This window comes from Panthera onca, chromosome B3, assembly GCF_046562875.1.
Source record: "Panthera onca isolate mPanOnc1 chromosome B3, mPanOnc1 haplotype 2, whole genome shotgun sequence".
Taxonomy (NCBI): Eukaryota; Metazoa; Chordata; class Mammalia; order Carnivora; family Felidae; genus Panthera; species Panthera onca.
Window position 1 is genome coordinate 73,240,994 of NC_138344.1, and position 21,738 is coordinate 73,262,731.

At 42.5% G+C, this 21,738-nt stretch overlaps 3 protein-coding genes across 3 annotated transcripts; all 3 read left to right on the forward strand.

Moving 5' to 3' along the window:
* The first annotated feature begins 519 nt into the window (after positions 1-519).
* Positions 520-1,630, forward strand: LOC144616539 (olfactory receptor 6E1-like). The gene has a single exon (XM_078447680.1). The coding sequence runs from the start codon at positions 553-555 to the stop codon at positions 1,528-1,530; it is 978 nt and encodes a 325-aa protein (XP_078303806.1). The 5' UTR covers positions 520-552; the 3' UTR covers positions 1,531-1,630.
* Positions 1,631-9,006: 7,376 nt separating this feature from the next.
* Positions 9,007-10,053, forward strand: LOC144616538 (olfactory receptor 6E1). Its single transcript, XM_078447679.1, has one exon. The coding sequence runs from the start codon at positions 9,104-9,106 to the stop codon at positions 10,031-10,033; it is 930 nt and encodes a 309-aa protein (XP_078303805.1). The 5' UTR covers positions 9,007-9,103; the 3' UTR covers positions 10,034-10,053.
* A 10,081-nt stretch (positions 10,054-20,134) lies between these two features.
* On the forward strand, positions 20,135-21,208 carry LOC144616537 (olfactory receptor 6E1-like). The gene has a single exon (XM_078447678.1). It carries the CDS (start codon positions 20,235-20,237, stop codon positions 21,162-21,164), a length of 930 nt encoding a protein of 309 aa, XP_078303804.1. The 5' UTR covers positions 20,135-20,234; the 3' UTR covers positions 21,165-21,208.
* Positions 21,209-21,738: the final 530 nt, after the last annotated feature.

A 21,738-nucleotide genomic window follows, 5' to 3' on the forward strand; every position in this document is an offset into this window, starting at 1 on the left:
TAAATTTCCTCTTTTTTTAGTAATCCAAATACTCATGAAAGGTATCAAATTTCAGGTAATCTTGAAAAACAATAGAGCATCTATGCATTCTAAATCAGTTTATGAGGATATGGATTGTTGCAGTGAATGGCTAAGTTAAGCAAAAAGAGGTTACTGCCCTCAAATATGAACTATTTATGGAAAAAGACCTATGGTTGGAATAAATATAAAAGTAAAAAGTATTGGAAATAGATTATAATGTTAGGGGCAATAGGATTCATTCTGTGTTGAGAAGAAAAGTTTGGTTCAAAAGGTAAGCAAGGATAATTTTTGCTTTGGGGCTTTACTTAGGCCACCCTTAAAATCACCACTTTCTCCTCCAACACACAGACGTGCCAGGGATCAAACATGAGATGGGAAACCCAGGGACCTTACAAAACAAGCTTGAGTAGTGAGCGATGGAAAGATACGTCCTTAAAGAAATAAAGGAATCTGTCACACAAAAATGGAACACTCATCCCCTTTCCTTTCAGTTACAAAGTTCCTGAGGTCCCCAGAACATCCCTCCTCCTGATGCTGCACACCTCTGATTGGCCACCCTCAGCAGAGTTCAGAGGAGCCATAAGGAACCACACCACTGTCACCGAGTTTGTCCTGCTGGGACTCTCAGATGCCTGTGAGTTGCAGATGCTCATCTTCCTGGGGCTGCTCCTGACCTACCTCCTCACTCTGCTGGGGAATCTTCTCATCGTGGGCATCACCCTCGTGGACAGGCGCCTCCACACCCCCATGTACTACTTCCTCCGCAACTTTGCTGTCCTGGAGATCTGGTTCACCTCAGTCATCTTCCCCAAGATGCTGACCAACATCCTGACTGGATACAAGACCATCTCTCTCCCAGGCTGTTTCCTACAAAGTTTCCTCTATTTCTCCCTGGGCACCACAGAGTTCTTCCTACTGGCAGTGATGTCCTTTGACAGGTATGTGGCCATATGTAACCCCTTGCGTTATGCAACCATCATGAGCAGAAGGGTCTGTATACAGCTGGTTCTTTGTTCATGGATGGCAGGATTCCTTCTCATTGTCTTTCCAAGTTCCATCACTTTTCAGCAGCCATTTTGTGGCCCCAATGTCATTAACCATTTCTTTTGTGACAACTTTCCACTCCTGGAACTCATATGTGCAGACACGAGTCTGATAGAACTTCTGGGTTTTATTGTGGCCAACTTCAGTTTGCTGGGCACTCTGTCCGTGACGGCCACCTGCTACGGCCACATCCTCCACACCATCCTGCGCATCCCCTCGGCCAAGGAGAGGCAGAAAGCCTTCTCAACCTGCTCCTCCCACATCATTGTTGTGTCTCTCTTCTATGGCAGCTGCATCTTCATGTACATCCGGTCAGGCAAGGGAAATGAGGGGGAGGACAGGAACAAGGTGGTGGCCTTGCTCAACACCGTGGTGACCCCGATGCTCAATCCCTTCATCTACACTCTGCGGAACAAGCAGGTGAAGCAGGTGTTTAAGGAGCAGGTAAACAAGCTCTTCTTATAAACCTGTGGAATTAAGAGGCTGAAACTAATATTCCCAGGAAGGCTAACACGATTCAGGCCCCTGCCAGAAATGGAGACTTTCCCACTTAGAAAATTCTCTGCTGCCATGTTTCTGGGGTGCCAGTCACTATGCAACTCAGCATAAACTCATAAGCTCTCTAGATCCCCAAAGCATTTTTATTAATTATCAGATTTGAATTATTCTCTTCATTCCATCTGTGTCTGCCTGGCTTCCCAACAGAATACAAAGAGCTCTTTGGGAGCAGGTCCCAGCTCTGTAATTCACCACAAGCCTCAAGCACCAACCCATTGTCATTGACCATATAAATACTCAAAAAGTACTTGCACCCTAACTGGTTCTTTGGGGTCTGTTGCTCCAACACCCTCAGAGGAGAGGGTGCTAACAGTTCTCTGTTAGCACTGCCCTCATTTCACACTTGTGCTCCTCTCACAGTAATACATCAGCAAGAACTCAACAGAGGACAAGCCCAATTGCTTATTATTTTGTACACAAACTTCTTATGCTTTTTTAAATTAAAATTGATAGAAATTCCTCATTCCTATTGATAACAGCTCTTCTACCTACTGCTTGGTTACTTCTCTGAGCCTCAGTCTTCCCGTCTGTAAAACGGGGACACAATGTGCATTCCAAAGGATTCTGATGAATGTCAGAGGAGATGTTCTATGCAAAGTGCCTCAAACAGTGATTGGCACACAGTAAGGCCTCAATGAATGTTAGTTCTTTCCTTCCATTTCTCATCCTACCTTCTGTCTCTTCCTTCTGAATTTCATACCAGTTGTCAACAAAAGCATTTCTACTCAAAATGCCATAATGAATTGCGTATCCCAAATGTTATCTTAAATATTATATAAAGTGAAATATACCACTTGACCCATTGAAATTTGATACTAGAGTGTTCACCACTTTGGCAATGGCAAAAATAAAGCTATATTAACAAATAAACAAATATTACATAAGTAATGAAATCAATTACTGTATTTACTTGTTCCAAAATAATGATTACACAAAGGTCATGCTCAAGGATGTACTATGTGGCCTGGGATATAAAATTTATTTTATGCCTTTGAAAGATTTGAAATCTAACAAGGAAGATAGAAACACACAAGAACTATAATTCAGGGTAGAAATGATCTGTGTAAGAAAAAATCATGTGTGACTCTTTGACAACAAATTTGTAAAACAGAAGGAAATGGATGATTTCCTAGAAAAAGAAAATTATCAAAAATCTAAAAAGAAATAGAAAAATTAATTAGACAAATTACCACAGAATGGATTGAAAATGGGATTACATACTTCTATAAACTCAAAAAATAGGTCCTCAGTAACAAAAACAAGCAACCCAATTCTACAAATGGCTGAATACACATGAAAAGGTGTGCAAGGTGTGAATTGCAATTCACAATTCACATTGTGAATTTGTACTCAAATTCACAATGAACTTACTGCTTCATACCCATTAAGATGGGTGGTATTTTTTATTTAGTTTATTTATTTTTAATTTTTTTTAAGTAGGCTCCACACCCAAACTAGGGCTTGAAATCACAACCCTGAGATCAAGAGTCACATGCTCTACTGACTGAGCCAGGCAGGCATCCCTGGCTAGTATTTTTTAAATGTGAAAAACAAAGAATAACAAGCGTTGGCAACAATGTGAACAAATTAGAGCTCTTGTGCATTGCTGGTGGGAATGGAAAATGGTGCAGCCACTGTGGAAAACACTAGGGCACTTCCTGAAAAATAAACATAGATTTACTATACAATCCAGCCATTCCACTTCTGGGTATATACTCAAAAGGACTGAAAGCAGGGACTCAAACAGATACTTGTACATCCACGTTTATAGCAGCATTACTCACAATAACCAAAATATGGGGACAACTCAAATGTCTGTTGATGAATGAATGGATCAACAAAATGTGCTATAGACATACATGGAAGCCGGATGCCTTCCCAGGTGAGTTCTTCCAAACATTTAAAGAAATATTAGTACCTATTCTTTTGAAGATTTTCCAAAAAATAGAAATGGAAGGAAGCTTCCAAACTCATTCTGTGAAGTCAGCATTACCTTGAGGCCAAAACCAGACAAAGACCCCACTAAAAAGGATAATTATAAGCCAATTTCCCTGATGCAAAATTTCTCAAAAATTCTCAATAAGATACTAGCAAATTGAATCCAACACTATATTAAAAGAATTATTCACCAGGTCAAGTGGGATTTATTCCTGGGCTACAGGGTGGTTCAATATCCACAAATCAACGTGATACACCACGTTAATAAAAGAGAGAATAAGAACCACATGATCTTCTCAATAGATGCAGAAAAGCATTTGACAAAATACATCATCTTTTTTTAAATAAAAACCCTCAAGAAAGTAGGGATAGAAGGAACATACCTCACCATCATAAAGGCCATATACGAGGGGCACCTGGGTGCCTCAGTCGGTTAAGTGTCAGACTTCAGCTCAGGTCATGATCTCACAGTTCACGACTTTGAGTCCCCATCGGGCTCTGTGCTAATGGCTCAGAGCCTGGAGCTTGCTTCAGATTTTGTGTCTCCTTCTCTCTCTGCCCCTCCCCACTCACCCTCTGTCTCTGTCTCTCTCTCAAAAATATAAACATTATTAATTAATTACTTAATTTTATAAAAGGCCATATATGAAAGACCCACAGCTGTCAACAGGGAAAACCTGAGCACTTTCCCCCTAAGATCAGGAACACGACAGGGATGTCCACTCTCACCACTGTTGTTCAGTATAGTGTTGGAAGTCCTAGCCTCAGCAATCAGACAACAAAAAGAAATAAAAGGCATACAAATATGCAAGGAAGAAGTCAAACTTTCACTCTTCGCAGACTACATGATAATCTATGTGGAAAATCCAAAAGACTCCACCAAAAGTCTGCTAGAACTGACCCATGAATTCAGCTAAGTCGCAGGATATAAAACCAACATACAGAAATCGGTTACATTTCTATACACCAATATGAAGCAGCACAAAGAGAAATCCAGGAATCGATCCCATTTACACTTGCATCAAAAACCATAAGATATCTTGGAATAAACCTAACGAAAGAGGTAAAAGATCTGTATGCTGAAAACTATAGAAAGCTTCTGAAAGATCTGGAGAAGACACAAATGGAAAAACATTCCATGCTCATGAATTGAAAAAATACACAAAAATAAATTTGAAATGGATGAAAGACCTAAATGTAAGACAGGAAACCATCAAAATCCTAGAGAAGAAAACAAGTAGCAACCTCTTTGGCTTCGGCCACTGCAACTTCTTACGAGACATTTCTCTGGAGGCAAGTGAAACAAAAGCAAGCATGAACTACTGAGAATTCATCAAGATAAAAACCTTCTGCACAGCGAAGGAAACAACCCACAAAACTAAAAGTCACCCAACGCAATGGAAGAAGATCTTTGCAAACGACATTTTGGATAAAGGGTTAGTATCCAAAATCTATAAAGAACTTATCAAACTCAAAACCCAAAAAACAAATAATCCAGTGAAGAAAGGGGCAGAAGACATGAATAGACACTTTTCCAAAGAAGACATCCGGATTCCTAACAGACACATGAAAAGATACTCAACATCACATCATCAGGGAAATACAAATCAAAACCACAGTGAGATACTACCTCATCCCTGTCAGAATGGATCAAATTAACTCATGAAACAACAGATGTTGGCAAGGATGCAAAGGGGAACACTTTAGCTCTGTTGGTAGGATTGCAAACTGGTGCAGCCACTGAGGAAAACAGTGTGGAGGCTCCTCAAAAAATAAAAAAGAGAACTACCCTATGACCCAGAAATTGCACTACTAGGAAATTATCCAAAGGACACAGGAGTGGTGATTCGAAGGGACACATGTACCCCAATGTTTGTAGCAGCACTATCTCAAATAGCCAAATTATGGAAAGAGCCCGAAAGTCCATTGCATGATGGACTAGAGTGTATTATGTTAAGCAAAATAAGTCAGTCAGAGAAAGACAAATACATGATTTCATGCATATGTGGAATTTAGGAAACAAACAGTTGGGGGTGCCTGGGGGCTCAGTCAGTTAAGAGTTTGACTCTTGATTTAGGTTCAGGTCATAATCTCACAGTTCGTGAGATTGAACCCTGATTGGTGCCTGCTTAGGATTCTCTCACCTCTTTCTGCTCCTTCCTCGCTCATGTGTGCGAGTGCACGCTATCTCTCTCTCTCACTCTCTCTCTCTCTCTCTCTCTCTCCCTCACACACACACACACACAAACACACACAATAAATAAATAAATAAGTAAGTAAATAAATAAATAAACTTAAAAAATTTTTTGAACAAAAAACCCAGCAAGCAAACAGATAAGAAACAAAACATGAACATACAGGAAAGGAGGGGGGAGGAAATAAAATAAAAACAGAAAGGGAAGCAAACCATGAGAGACTCTTAAATATAGAAAGCAAACAGGATTGCTGGAGGGGAGTTGGGGGAGAGGATGGGCTAAATGGGTGATGGGCATGAATGAGGGCACATGTTGGGATGAGCACTGGGTGTTAGATGTAAGTGATGAATCACTAAATTCTATCCTACCTATTCTATTCTATCCTATGAGTTCTCCTTCAGAACACTAGTCACAATAGTAATTATTAGTGTGATGGCTTAATGTCTTTGGTCCCCACAAGACTCTGCCTATACATCACTGGTGTGTAGACCAGTACTTGCCACACAATAAGCACTCAACAAATATTTGTTGAGTGTTTTAATTATTGCACCTCTTTGTTATCATTAAACTTCATTAGGAGTTTTGAGTTTCTCAGCCAGAACAAAGGAAACTCTCAATCTCAAAGTTGAAGAAAGTTAGAGGTAAGGGACCTCCTCGGGTCCCTATTACCACGGATGGTAATGAATCTCAGGGGAAGCACAGCTCCATCCTACAAGAGAAGAGGGAGACACTCTAGACCGGCTAAGTTTGAGCTGTGTACCCTGTATATCTCTGAGTTCCATGGAGACCAAACAGAAGAACCTCAGGCAGCCCAGGCCCAATGCTAGCTCCACAGAGACAAGGAGTCTGCGACTAATAGGTTACCCCAGAATTCTCTATGGGCACCATGCCCCTGGAAGGGCATGTACCATTCTGCCTAGAAGCCTCTTAAACCCAACTGAAAATGAGTCATATGAGTCTCAACATTGATGTCTGTCTCTGCCTTAGTTTAGGAGAGATGGGTGAATAATTGCTTATGTTTCTACATCCATTTCCCCAGGAAAGTGGTCCAGCAGAGATGCTATGATGGGGCAGAAGCAACAGAAACTTCCTGAAAAACTGGTGACTCCAGAAGTTCTGGGGAACGCCCAGAGATGAGCTATCTGGGGATGTTGGTGACCAAGGAGTCACGGACCATTTCTTAAGGAAGACTGGTTGTTGGAAAACATGGAGGTTTGGGTCACGTGCGGTACAAAGAGGACAGGGCCCGCCTATGTCCATGACCTTCCGACCATGTTACAGCTCTGGAGCTTCCTTCATTTTGAATCCCTGGTGGATCCCCCAAGAAACATAGTCCTTGGGCAACATTGCAGAGCCAGGAGCTTCCTCTGAAAAACAGGAGTCTCCATCATCACAACTGCCTTGAAGACAATAGAACACCTCACCTGGCAGCTAGTGAGGTAACCTGCATGGGTGCAATTTTTGGAATAGGGGAAGGGGAATCCGACTGCTCTGGACACCCTGCCCAGAAACCTGTCATGTGTTTACAGGTGCCACAGGCAGGCTACCGCCCAGCTGACCTCTTTGATTCTTTTCATCATTCTCACTATCCTGACCCAGGTCCAGCTCATGAGTCCCAGAATCTCTAAAGCTTTTGTTTACCATTTTCATGGACAGCCACTGGTTTCCCCTTTGTCTCTCCTGAAACGTTCTGCCCAACTCTTAATACAAATGGGCTGACGGTGCTGGTTCCTCTTATGAGTTTGAACTTATTATTTCATAAGCAAACATTACAATAATTAAAAGAGGAAAGAAAAAATCACCCACAATCCTCCCATCCTGATTGGCAATCGTGTTCCTTTTCCCAGGTTCTCATCCAGTCCTTCTCCATGAAAATACATATGTCACATAGCTATAATGTCGTATGTTATCACTTTTCTGATGCAATCTGATCACATTGGGTCCTGCTCCTGTCTTGGATGGAGTCACCTCCTCCCTACAGAAGCTCGCCTCAACCTGTCATTTCTATGAAGAACAACCAATGACAAGCTTGTGTAGTTCTGTATCCAGATCTCTAAGGACAATATGAAGTAATGTAAAACAGAGAAGTGACAATCACTTAAAACAAAGATATATACTCTCCAAATTTGAAATTGACTGATGAACAATCTTGAATATCGCTGTTAATTGTTATGATTCTTTGTTATCATTATTAGGATATTATCCCAAAAAATTAAGCGTGATGCCTCATCTGCGAATATATGCTCTCTCCCACACTATGTATCAATTTCATAGCACATGCATCCCTTGAAAAGTATCAGCCGAATAATAGATTAACAAAATGTTTATAATAACGTGACACTAATATGTCAGAAGGAAAGAGGTACAAAATACATAATCTATGAGCATGGTATGTAAAGCAATAAACACTGTTATTAAACACTAAGAATGGAAAAAATACAATAGAAGTAAATCAAAATCTGAATTAAAATGTCTCTATGGGGCTACATGTGAAATTTTTGCTCCGTTTCCTATGGATTTTCTATGGTTCCTAAGCTTTCCATAATGAGCTGATAATATCTTTGTATTTTTTAAACAGTTTGTTTCAGTACATATTGCCCAAGTCACGGTATCTTTTCTCCAATTTTACTCTGATTTCCTCTTATTATCGTCCCACTAGAGTTTCAGTCACAAAGGAGGAAATGAACATACCTAACATTATGTGAGTGCTTGCTCTGTGGCTAGCCTTGTGCTAAGTATTGGAAATGCATTATTTATTTAAGTTGTGGGAGAACTTTTTACAAAGGTGCTCTTACTGTTCCCACCAAGGAAACAGTTTTGGTTAGGTAGATAACGGTCCCAGACTTGTTGGTGAATGATGGAGCTCAGGTGCAACCACCATCTCTAACTTAAATGCCTTCTGTAACAAGCTATAGGGTAAGTATCCCACCAATGCTTTCTATCAAGGTCTGTGATACATCAGGTACAGGATTTGCAGTGGCATAAATTTTAATACACTTGAGAGACCCCCTGTAGCGGTGGGATGAATATGAGAAAAGAATGAAAGGAGTTTAATACAGAGTTTCCCAATAGAAACAGAGAAATGGGAAAACTCTTCCCAAGGACTCCCCCAAAATTGATTTACGTTAGGTCAAAGTATGTGTGACTTGATGCTAACTCCATGAGATCTGGACAACCAGCCTGAGGAGGGAGACAAAGGGACTCAGAGATCAAAGAATTAAAGGACTCCTTCAGCTCTGAATCCCTCTTTCCTTTCAGTTCCAAGTGTCCTTGGGTCACCAGAACATCCCTCCTCCTGATGCTGCACACCTCTGATTGGCCACCCTCAAGCAGAGTTCAGAGGAGCCATGAGGAACCACACCACTGTCACCGAGTTTGTCCTGCTGGGACTCTCAGATGCCTGTGAGTTGCAGATGCTCATCTTCCTGGGGCTGCTCCTGACCTACCTCCTCACTCTGCTGGGGAATCTTCTCATCGTGGGCATCACCCTCGTGGACAGGCGCCTCCACACCCCCATGTACTACTTCCTCCGCAACTTTGCTGTCCTGGAGATCTGGTTCACCTCGGTCATCTTCCCCAAGATGCTGACCAACATCCTGACTGGATACAAGACCATCTCTCTCCCAGGCTGTTTCCTACAAAGTTTCCTCTATTTCTTCCTGGGCACCACAGAGTTCTTCCTACTGGCAGTGATGTCCTTTGACAGGTATGTGGCCATATGTAACCCCTTACGTTATGCAACCATCATGAGCAGAAGGGTCTGTATAGAGCTGGTTCTTTGTTCATGGATGGCAGGATTCCTTCTCATTGTCTTTCCAAGTTCCATCATACTTCAGCAGCCATTTTGTGGCCCCAATGTCATTAACCATTTCTTTTGTGACAACTTTCCACTCCTGGAACTCATATGTGCAGACACGAGTCTGATAGAGCTTCTGGGTTTTATTGCGGCCAACCTCAGTTTGCTGGGCACTCTGTCCGTGACGGCCACCTGCTACGGCCACATCCTCCACACCATCCTGTGCATCCCCTCGGCCAAGGAGAGGCAGAAAGCCTTCTCAACCTGCTCCTCCCACATCATTGTTGTGTCTCTCTTCTATGGCAGCTGCATCTTCATGTACATCCGGTCAGGCAAGGGAAATGAGGGGGAGGACAGGAACAAGGTGGTGGCCTTGCTCAACACCGTGGTGACCCCGATGCTCAATCCCTTCATCTACACTCTGCGGAACAAGCAGGTGAAGCAGGTGTTTAAGGAGCAGGTAAACAAGCTCTTCTTATAAACCTGTGGAATTAAGAGGCTGAAACTAATATTCCCAGGAAGGCTAACACGATTCAGGCCCCTGCCAGAAATGGAGACCTTCCCACTTAGAAAATTCTCTGCTGCCATGTTTCTGGGGTGCCAGTCACTATGCAACTCAGCATAAACTCATAAGCTCTCTAGATCCCCAAAGCATTTTTATTAATTATCAGATTTGAATTATTCTCTTCATTCCATCTGTGTCTGCCTGGCTTCCCAACAGAATACAAAGAGCTCTTTGGGAGCAGGTCCCAGCTCTGTAATTCACCACAAGCCTCAAGCACCAACCCATTGTCATTGACCATATAAATACTCAAAAAGTACTTGCACCCTAACTGGTTCTTTGGGGTCTGTTGCTCCAACACCCTCAGAGGAGAGGGTGCTAACAGTTCTCTGTTAGCACTGCCCTCATTTCACACTTGTGCTCCTCTCACAGTAATACATCAGCAAGAACTCAACAGAGGACAAGCCCAATTGCTTATTATTTTGTACACAAACTTCTTATGCTTTTTTAAATTAAAATTGATAGAAATTCCTCATTCCTATTGATAACAGCTCTTCTACCTACTGCTTGGTTACTTCTCTGAGCCTCAGTCTTCCTGTCTCTTGTGCATTGCTGGTGGGAACGGAAAATGGTGCAGCCACTGTGGAAAACTCTAGGGCACTTTCTCAAAAATAAACATAGATTTACTATACAATCCAGCCTGGGTATATACCTAAAAGGACCAAAAGCAGGGACTCAAAGAGATATTTGTACATTCACGTTTATAGCAGCATTATTCACACTAACCACAAATATGGGGACAACTCAAATGTCTGCTGATGAAGAAAAGGATCAACAAAATGTGCTATAAACATACAATGGGGTATTATTCTGCCTTGCACAGGAAGGAAATTGTGACACATGCTGCAAAATGGATGAATCTTGAAGACATTCTGCTAAGTGAAAGAAGCCAGACACAAAAGTACAAATATTGGATGATGCCATTTATGTGACGTATCTAGAGTAGTCAGAATCATGGAGACAGAAAGTAGACTGGTGGGAACCAGGGGCTAGAGGTGGGGGTGGGAATGACGTATTGTTTAATGGATGCAGAGTTTTGGTTTCAGATGATGAAAAGGGTCTGGAGAGGGGTAGTGCTGATGATTGCACAGCACTGTGAATGCCGCTGAGCCATACACTTTAAAATGGTCAAAATGGTCAGTTTTATGTTCCATGTATTCTACCACGGTAAGAAAACTAGAGATTCCAGATCGAGCAAAACTATTTTATCTTTGACTCTCCCTCTTTCTCTTATATCAGACAGCCAATCCATTGGCAAATTCTGTAGATTATGCCTTCAAAATATACACAGCACCCCACCACTTCTAACCACCACCACCACTACTGTCTTTGTCCGTATCACCTTCCGTTTCCTCTAGGTTCTCCATCCCCTACTTGCCACCACCCCCCTGTCCCATATCCCTGGAAGAGGGCAGGGGTGGAAAACACAGGCAAGGGGGAGGTGGGCATACAGAGTTAAGGCAGATGAAGCCAACAGCACACACCTTTTCCCTCTGAAGATTTCCCACCTGAAAGAGGCCTTAAGTGGAGCAAGGAATACCTTTTCACTTTCAGTGATGTTCAGAATTTTAACAATTACATAGAATTGGGCAACGTAATAACCCAATTCTTTGGACTTATAGCGAATGGAGAACTTCTAAAATAATATGAGTGGCCAGAAAATTCATCATACATACCCTGAATCCCATCCACCAGTCAAGGGAAAGAGAACTGTAGAAAGAATTGTTTGAATGGGTATGTAGGAAGGGGGGGTAGATGGAAAATGCATATTACTAATAGGGGGTTATTATTCATAATATACAAAGACAAACCACCCAATAGATAAAGAGCAAAGGATATGCATAGATACTTCACAGAAAAGCAAACCCAAAGAGCCAATAAATAAGGCAAGATGGTCAACCATAGTAATAGTCAGGACAATTCAAATTAAAATAATAATCCTTTTGATGATTGACGTATTTTTCATTTTTAAAACTAATAATGGAGCTGGAGTATATTATGCTAAGCCATGTAAGTCAGTCAGAGAAAGACAGATACCATATGATTTCAGTCATATATGGAATTTAAAGGAAAAAAAAAACAGATGAACATGTGGGAAGGTAAAAAAAAAAAAAAGAGAAAGAGAGGAAAACAAACCATAGGACACTCTTAACAAAAGAGAACAAACTGAAGGTTGATGGAGGGAGGTGAGCGGAGGATTGGGGTAAATGGCTGATGGGTATTAAGGAGGGCAGTTGTTATGGTGAGCACTCATTGTTACACATAAGTGATGAATCACTAAATTCTACTCCTGAAGCCAAAAAAAAAATTAAAAAGTAGTAATGGTGTTATATTTACATTTTAAAGAGTACTATGGCTTTAATATTTACTGAAACGTACAGATGAAATGACATGATGTCTGGGATTTGTTTCACAATAATATGGGAAAGGGGAAACTGGGGGGGTGTGTAGGTGAAACAAGAATGGACATGACTTAGTTATTGTCAAAGTTAGGTAATGATTATATGGAGATTCATTATATAACCTCTCTACTTTTGTATATGTTTGAAATTTAATAAAAAGTTAAAAAGATAACAGAAATACTTCAAACAAGAGGTAACTTGAGTAGTATACATGGCAATGCAACAAGAAAAAATATGTAAGAGATGTTGCACAGGCAGAACCTGCTAGGGCTTGGGTACTAAAGAGGAAAAACGATCACAGGAAAAAACAGAATTAAAGGAGAGCCCCGGATATTGAGTCTAGGTAATCCAAAAGATGTTATCACAGAAACAAAGCAGTAAGGAGAAAAGCTGGCTTAGGAGGTTCAGAGTTGGTCCTGTCTTAGGCAACTGTATTGTGGACACAGCAAACTTGGGATAAGCACGTTGACTAGGACAAGGAACTCTTTTTTTTTTTTTTTTTTTTTATGTTAGATTGTTGGTTGGTTGGTCGGTTTTTTGAAATAGAGAGCACCAGTCGGGGAGGGGCAGAGACAGAAGGGGACACAAGATCTGAAGCAGGCGGGGCTCGAACTTATGAACTAACCAACTAACAAACTGTGAGATCATGATCTGAGCTGAAGTTGGGCACTCAGCCGACCAAGCCACCCAGGCACCCCATGAGACAAGGAACTCTTCGTAACAGTTTCCGGTGGCAATGGAATTGTCTACTTGTCTATTTCTCATTCTCATTGTTTAGTTTATAGCACGAAAGCTATCCAAAAAGCAGAATTGTCATAGAGCTGAGAAGAAATTGTGATGTTAGTATTTGTAAGCCCGTCACTAACCACTTGGACGATGAAATCTCTATATTCAAATCCAGAGTAACAAATACTACTCTCTAAGACTTTATATGATAATCATTAATGAGTAAACTAAGCTCAAGATTTAGAGTATAAAGAAAGTTCAAAGTAGCTATCATCAGCAGAGAGCTTAAGACCAAAGGCACAGGAAGTAGGATATCTGTACTCAGCTCATCGTGCATTGAGTACCCCACTATGACACCTCAAAAATAAAAGCTAGAATCCTGAAGAGAACAGTATTCATTATCCATTGTTGTGTAACATACTACCCAAAAACTTAGCACCTTAAAACAACAAGCCTTTATTAGCTCACAGTTTCTGAGGTAGGAATCAGGACATGACTCAACTGGTGCCTCTGGCTCAGGATCTCTCACAAGGCTATCACCAAGTCATAAGCTAAAATGACAGCCATCTCAAGGCTCCATCTGGGAGAAGATCTGTTTCCAAGTCCCCTCATGTGGCTGCTGACAGGCCTCAAGTCCTTGCTGGCTGTTGTCTAGAGACATCAATTCCTTGACACAGGGGCTTCTCCGCAAGGCAGTTCAAAACAAGGCAGCTGGCTGCCCTCAGAACAATCAAGAGACCAAGAGAGGGCATAGAAGATGGAAACCACAGAATCTTTGGAACATTCTCAGAAGTGACATCTTATCTCTTTTCCTGTGTTCTATTCATTAGGAGCTGGTCACCAGTTCCAGCCACACACAAGGGGAGAGGATTACACAGGGACATGAATACGATAGGGTGCAGACACTGGGGCCATCTCAGAGGCTGCCTATCACAAGAAGTATGTAAGACCAATCTTTGACACCAAGTAAATATGCTATCTGATGTCCCACTGAATATCACAAACTTCTCTAACAACACAGAGACCGCATTACTTCTGTCGCTATTCTGGTAGCTAGGAGCAAACATAATCTCTATGGAATCTCCAAGAGGCTACAATGCAATCCACCTGTATAATAATCACCTAGACAGAATACTCCGTCGTAGGATCCTATAGAGCAGGGACCATGTCATCTTCATTGTTGGGTTCCCCATGGCACCTAACACAAGGTGGGTGTTCAATGAATTTAAGGTAACAAAGCAATGGCTAAAAGAAGACAAGGCAGGAAAAATGTAGATGGCAGAATCCCAGTGTGACAACTCTTAAGTGGTCTCAGTGGTGGTTCCCTCTTGACAAAACCTGTCCTTTCCTCATTTGACCCTTCCCTCCAAGTTCTGGGACAATCCTGGCTGCAGGCAGGGAGATTTGGGAAAGATTCAGGCCAGCTCTGTGGGACACAGCCTCAGCCTCACTTCCTGGTAGTCCACATTCACCCTGGTGCTCCTTTTATAGTGACTAAACTTTTGCCCTGTTTCTGAAACAAAGGCTCTTGTGCCCAGTCCTGGGAATTGGATCCTGGCCTTCTATTCAGTGCCTCAATCCTGATCCTGAGAACATGCCTATTCTTCCATCCATTGAGGACGTGTTTTTCTACTTAGTTTCTGCCAGTCTGTTCCCCAACCTCTCCAGGAACTATAGTCACACTCCTCAACTACCAGCTAGCCAAAAATGTTTGCCACCTGCAGACAGACTTCCCAGATATCTACTGGCTGCAGTCGATTCGAACCACCAACCACTCCCTTCCTCAAGGATCCCCTTTCTGTGCTCTGCCTCTGCCTGTCTCGCCAGGCCTGGTCATTTCCAAGGTTTTATACCCTGGCCACACTTCCTTTTCTCATACCCTCAATCCACATTTGCCTGCCCCTATTTTTTCTCCTACTCTATTGACTCTTCATCAAAAGTGATGACAATTTTCCTATGTGATTTTCCCCCCACACCCTGCAATAAATCCCCTGATCCACTTTCCTGTTCCTCTTGCCTGTTCCAATTTCTTCTTCCTACTATCTGCCAGAGTGATGCCTTTTTAAACTTTTTTTTAATGTTTATTTAGTAATGAAAGACAGAGAGAGACAGAGCACAAGCAGGAGAGGGGCAGAGAGAGACACACACACAGAATCAGAAACAGGCTCCAGGCTCTAAGCTGTCAACGCAGAGCCCGACACGGGGCTCAAACCCCTGAACCTCGAGTTCATGACCCGAGCCAAAGTCCGACGCTTAACCGACTGAGCCACCCAGGCATCCTCAATGATGCCTTTTTAAATTTTTTTTTTATTTTTTAACGTTTATTTATTTTCGAGACAGAGAGAGACAGAGCATGAACGGGGGAGGGTCAGAGAGAGGGAGACACAGAATATGAAGCAGGCTCCAGGCTCTGAGCTGTCAGCACAGAGCCCGATGCGGGGCTCGAACTCACAAACCCTGAGATCATGACCTGAGGCCGCTTAACCGACTGAGCCACCCAGGCGCCCAGAATGATGTCTTTTTAAAACATAAACAAGATCGTGTCCCTTCTCTGCTGAAAACCTTCCAATAGCTTCCAGTTGCACTTGGAATGCACCATCCTCCTTACCACATGAGGCTCTCAAGGCTCTGCAAATCTGGAACCCAGCACAACTCTCCAGCCAAATCTCAAATCACCATCATTGTCTTCGTGACTCACTGGCCTTCTTTCTGTGCTTCAAAAACACCACCCCTTTGCCAAATCATGGTCTTGAAATACCATCTTGTCTTTGCCTGGAAATGTCCCAGCCAGTCACCTGGATAACTCCAAGCTCTGCCTTCCAGTGTGGGCTGCACTCATACTTTCTTAGGCTTGCCTTTCCTGGACATCCATCTAAGACAGGTCTCACTCCTCTTTCTTTCCTCAAACACCCACCTCTATGCCTTCATAGCCCTTCTACTGTCTTGTTGGTACATATTTACATATGTTCCTCCTCTGAATTTTAGTGTGAGAAAAAGACTAGTTTTCCAGTTTGGAGGAGAATAAATCAGGTTGTTTTTCTTTCAGATGGCAGGCCCTTTACACAGAAACAAAGATGCACAAAGTAAGGATAAAACCTTGGGCAAGTTTTTATATTCTCCCCTGCCCTCTCAAGATCCAGTGAAGAAAAGGGAGAATCTTTATCACATAGGGGAGTCAATGTTTTAATTTCTCACCATGCCTCGCAGGTGCCCACTGATGGATGATCACCATTCAAAAGCTACAGGACTCAGAAATCCAGGCCCTTTCTGGTCTGAGTAGAGAAGGAATAAAATTCCTATAAGCATATCCCAGCAGGTATAACCAGGGTAGGCCATGTTCACTCTTTACCCTCGCCTGTCCAACTACCGGGGCCTCCTTGTTATCGGTCACTGGTGTAGTCATAACTCCTACCAGAAGTAAGGTGACTACAAAAGCAGTTTATAGGACATAATGAGGTGTTAGAGAGTGGGTCGCCAACCCTAGTCATCTTACCACATCAAGAATAGCCAGATTCCCAGAGAGAGAAACCCTAATCAAATTAACTTCATTCAGTCATTTGAAACAGATAACTGAAAGCCAGTCACTCATTTGGCTTTTCGAACACATCATTGGCTCCTGAAATCATACTACTTACTGCAGTCAATTTATCTCAGCCGGTTTTACCCACTCTACGCAGTAGTTTGGTGACCAAAGAAAGAAGGTGGGATCACAGAGTAGTTTTCACTTGACTGGGTCAATGTCTAAGATGGGGACAGTCCCAAGGCCCTCTTACCAAGATTCTCCCAATGGAGAGGAAATTCCATGGGGACTGGAGCATGTGTGTTTCATTCACCACTCATAGTCATCCTCAGTGCACAGCACAGAGCCTGACACATAGTAGGTGCTCAATATGTGTTGAATGAAGGATTAACTAATTAATTAAAGTGTTTCATCCCCCACATGCCAACTCATCCTACAGGTCTCAGTTTTATAGAACTTCATCAGGAACAACTTCCCTTGTCCTTCAGCCTAGCTCAGGCTATCTTATGAGCTCTTCTTCAGAACACTAGTCACAATAGCAATTACTTATTAGTGTGATGGCTTAATGTCTTTGGTCCCCACAAGACTCTGCCTATACATCGCTGGTGTGTAGACCAGTACTTGCCACACAATAAGCACTCAACAAATATTTGTTGAGTGTTTTAATTATTGCACCTCTTTGTTATCATTAAACTTCATTAGGAGTTTTGAGTTTCTCAGCCAGAACAAAGGAAACTCTCAATCTCAAAGTTGAAGAAAGTTAGAGGTAAGGGACCTCCTCGGGTCCCTATTACCACGGATGGTAATGAATCTCAGGGGAAGCACAGCTCCATCCTACAAGAGAAGAGGGAGACACTCTAGACCGGCTAAGTTTGAGCTGTGTACCCTGTATATCTCTGAGTTCCATGGAGACCAAACAGAAGAACCTCAGGCAGCCCAGGCCCGATGCCAGCTCCACAGAGACAAGGAGTCTGCCACTAATAGGTTACCCCAGAATCCTCTATGGGCACCATGCCCCTGGAAGGGCATGTACCATTCTGCCTAGAAGCCTCTTAAACCCAACTGAAAATGAGTCATATGAGTCTCAACATTGATGTCTGTCTCTGCCTTAGTTTAGGAGAGATGGGTGAATAATTGCTTATGTTTCTACATCCATTTCCCCAGGAAAGTGGTCCAGCAGAGATGCTATGATGGGGCAGAAGCAACAGAAACTTCCTGAAAAACTGGTGACTCCAGAAGTTCTGGGGAACGCCCAGAGATGAGCTATCTGGGGATGTTGGTGACCAAGGAGTCACGGACCATTTCTTAAGGAAGACTGGTTGTTGGAAAACATGGAGGTTTGGGTCACGTGCGGTACAAGGAGGACAGGGCCCACCTATGTCCATGACCTTCCGACCATGTTACAGCTCTGGAGCTTCCTTCATTTTGAATCCCTGGTGGATCCCCCAAGAAACATAGTCCTTGGGCAACATTGCAGAGCCAGGAGCTTCCTCTGAAAACCAGGAGTCTCCATCATCACAACTGCCTTGAAGACAATAGAACACCTCACCTGGCAGCTAGTGAGGTAACCTGCATGGGTGCAATTTTTGGAATAGGGGAAGGGGAATCCGACTGCTCTGGACACCCTGCCCAGAAACCTGTCATGTGTTTACAGGTGCCACAGGCAGGCTACCGCCCAGCTGACCTCTTTGATTCTTTTCATCATTCTCACTATCCTGACCCAGGTCCAGCTCATGAGTCCCAGAATCTCTAAAGCTTTTGTTTACCATTTTCATGGACAGCCACTGGTTTCCCCTTTGTCTCTCCTGAAACGTTCTGCCCAACTCTTAACACAAATGGGCTGACGGTGCTGGTTCCTCTTATGAGTTTGAACTTGTTATTTCATAAGCAAACATTACAATAATTAAAAGAGGAAAGAAAAAATCACCCACAATCCTCCCATCCTGATTGGCAATCATGTTCCTTTTCCCAGGTTCTCATCCAGTCCTTCTCCGTGAAAATACATATGTCACATAGCTATAATGTCGTATGTTATCACTTTTCTGATGCAATCTGATCACATTGGGTCCTGCTCCTGTCTTGGATGGAGTCACCTCCTCCCTACAGAAGCTCACCTCAACCTGTCATTTCTATGAAGAACAACCAATGACAAGCTTGTGTAGTTCTGTATCCAGATCTCTAAGGACAATATGAAGTAATGTAAAACAGAGAAGTGACAATCACTTAAAACAAAGATATATACTCTCCAAATTTGAAATTGACTGATGAACAATCTTGAATATCGCTGTTAATTGTTATGATTCTTTGTTATCATTATTAGGATATTATCCCAAAAAATTAAGCGTGATGCCTCATCTGCGAATATATGCTCTCTCCCACACTATGTATCAATTTCATAGCACATGCATCCCTTGAAAAGTATCAGCCAAATAATAGATTAACAAAATGTTTATAATAACGTGACACTAATATGTCAGAAGGAAAGAGGTACAAAATACATAATCTATGAGCATGGTATGTAAAGCAATAAACACTGTTATTAAACACTAAGAATGGAAAAAATACAATAGAAATAAATCAAAATCTGAATAAAAATGTCTCTATGGGGCTACCTGTGAAATTTTTGCTCCGTTTCCTATGGATTTTCTATGGTTCCTAAGCTTTCCATAATGAGCTGATAATATCTTTGTATTTTTTAAACAGTTTGTTTCAGTACATATTGCCCAAGTCACGGTATCTTTTCTCCAATTTTACTCTGATTTCCTCTTATTATCGTCCCACTAGAGTTTCAGTCACAAAGGAGGAAATGAACATACCTAACATTATGTGAGTGCTTGCTCTGTGGCTAGCCTTGTGCTAAGTGTTGGAAATGCATTATTTATTTAAGTTGTGGGAGAACTTTTTACAAAGGTGCTCTTACTGTTCCCACCAAGGAAACAGTTTTGGTTAGGTAGATAACGGTCCCAGACTTGTTGGTGAATGATGGAGCTCAGGTGCAACCACCATCTCTAACTTAAATGCCTTCTGTAACAAGCTATAGGGTAAGTATCCCACCAATGCTTTCTATCAAGGTCTGTGATACATCGGGTACAGGATTTGCAGTGGCATAAATCTTAATACACTTGAGAGACCCCCTGTAGCGGTGGGATGAATATGAGAAAAGAATGAAAGGAGTTTAATACGGAGTTTCCTAATAGAAACAGAGAAATGGGAAAACTCTTCCCAAGGACTCCCCCAAAATTGATTTACGTTAGGTCAAAGTATGTGTGACTTGATGCTAACTCCATGAGATCTGGACAACCAGCCTGAGGAGGGAGACAAAGGGACTCAGAGATCAAAGAATTAAAGGACTCCTTCAGCTCTGAATCCCTCTTTCCTTTCAGTTCCAAGTGTCCTTGGGTCACCAGAACATCCCTCCTCCTGATGCTGCACACCTCTGATTGGCCACCCTCAAGCAGAGGTCAGAGGAGCCATGAGGAACCACACTGCTGTCACCGAGTTTGTCCTGCTGGGACTCTCAGATGCCTGTGAGTTGCAGATGCTCATCTTCCTGGGGCTGCTCCTGACCTACCTCCTCACTCTGCTGGGGAATCTCCTCATCGTGGGCATCACCCTCGTGGACAGGCGCCTCCACACCCCCATGTACTACTTCCTCCGCAACTTTGCTGTCCTGGAGATCTGGTTCACCTCGGTCATCTTCCCCAAGATGCTGACCAACATCCTGACTGGATACAAGACCATCTCTCTCCCAGGCTGCTTTCTCCAGTTTTTCCTCTATTTCTTCCTGGGCACCACAGAGTTCTTCCTACTGGCAGTGATGTCCTTTGACAGGTATGTGGCCATATGTAACCCCTTACGTTATGCAACCATCATGAGCAGAAGGGTCTGTATACAGCTGGTTCTTTGTTCATGGATGGCAGGATTCCTTCTCATTGTCTTTCCAAGTTCCATCACTTTTCAGCAGCCATTTTGTGGCCCCAATGTCGTTAACCATTTCTTTTGTGACAACTTTCCACTCCTGGAACTCATATGTGCAGACACGAGTCTGATAGAGCTTCTGGGTTTTATTGCGGCCAACCTCAGTTTGCTGGGCACTCTGTCCGTGACGGCCACCTGCTACGGCCACATCCTCCACACCATCCTGCGCATCCCCTCGGCCAAGGAGAGGCAGAAAGCCTTCTCAACCTGCTCCTCCCACATCATTGTTGTGTCTCTCTTCTATGGCAGCTGCATCTTCATGTACATCCGGTCAGGCAAGGGAAATGAGGGGGAGGACAGGAACAAGGTGGTGGCCTTGCTCAACACCGTGGTGACCCCGATGCTCAATCCCTTCATCTACACCCTCAGGAATAAACAAGTGAAGCAGGTGTTTAGCAAGCAATTAAGCAAGCTCCTCTCATAAAGATAAGCTGGGCCTGAATGGGGAAAATTTGTCCCTTGCCTGAACCTCTACAAATGCAGTTCTGTCATGATCTCCATGAACTGTCTCCTTCCTGACAATTTTTAACATGTGCTTTAATCTACAGTGGTTTCTTACATATATTATTGAGTCATGCAATCTTCTCAGAGGGTATTGAAAACTCAGTATACCACTACTATGCTGGTAGGTGTTCATGCTTCTGATGCCATGCTGTATCCGAGTTTGTTAATCTTGCCTCATTTTTACATTATAACGAAGGATAGAATACCTTCTTCACTAGAATTTTCACAATTGATAAAGATCCTCAACAAGAATATATTAATAATAAACTTCAGAAGTAAGACATATATGGAAATATTAATGAGGTGGAATATCCAAGAAATATTAAGCTAAAGAAATTATCAGGTATTAAAACAGTAAGTCAAGAACTGAGAAATAGAACAATGGAGCTGGATAGATAATCTGGAAAGATAATGCAGTATACATAAGGATCTAGTAGATGATTAAGTACATTTTCTAGTCAGTAGAGAAAAGAAGTTCAAATCAATAAATGATG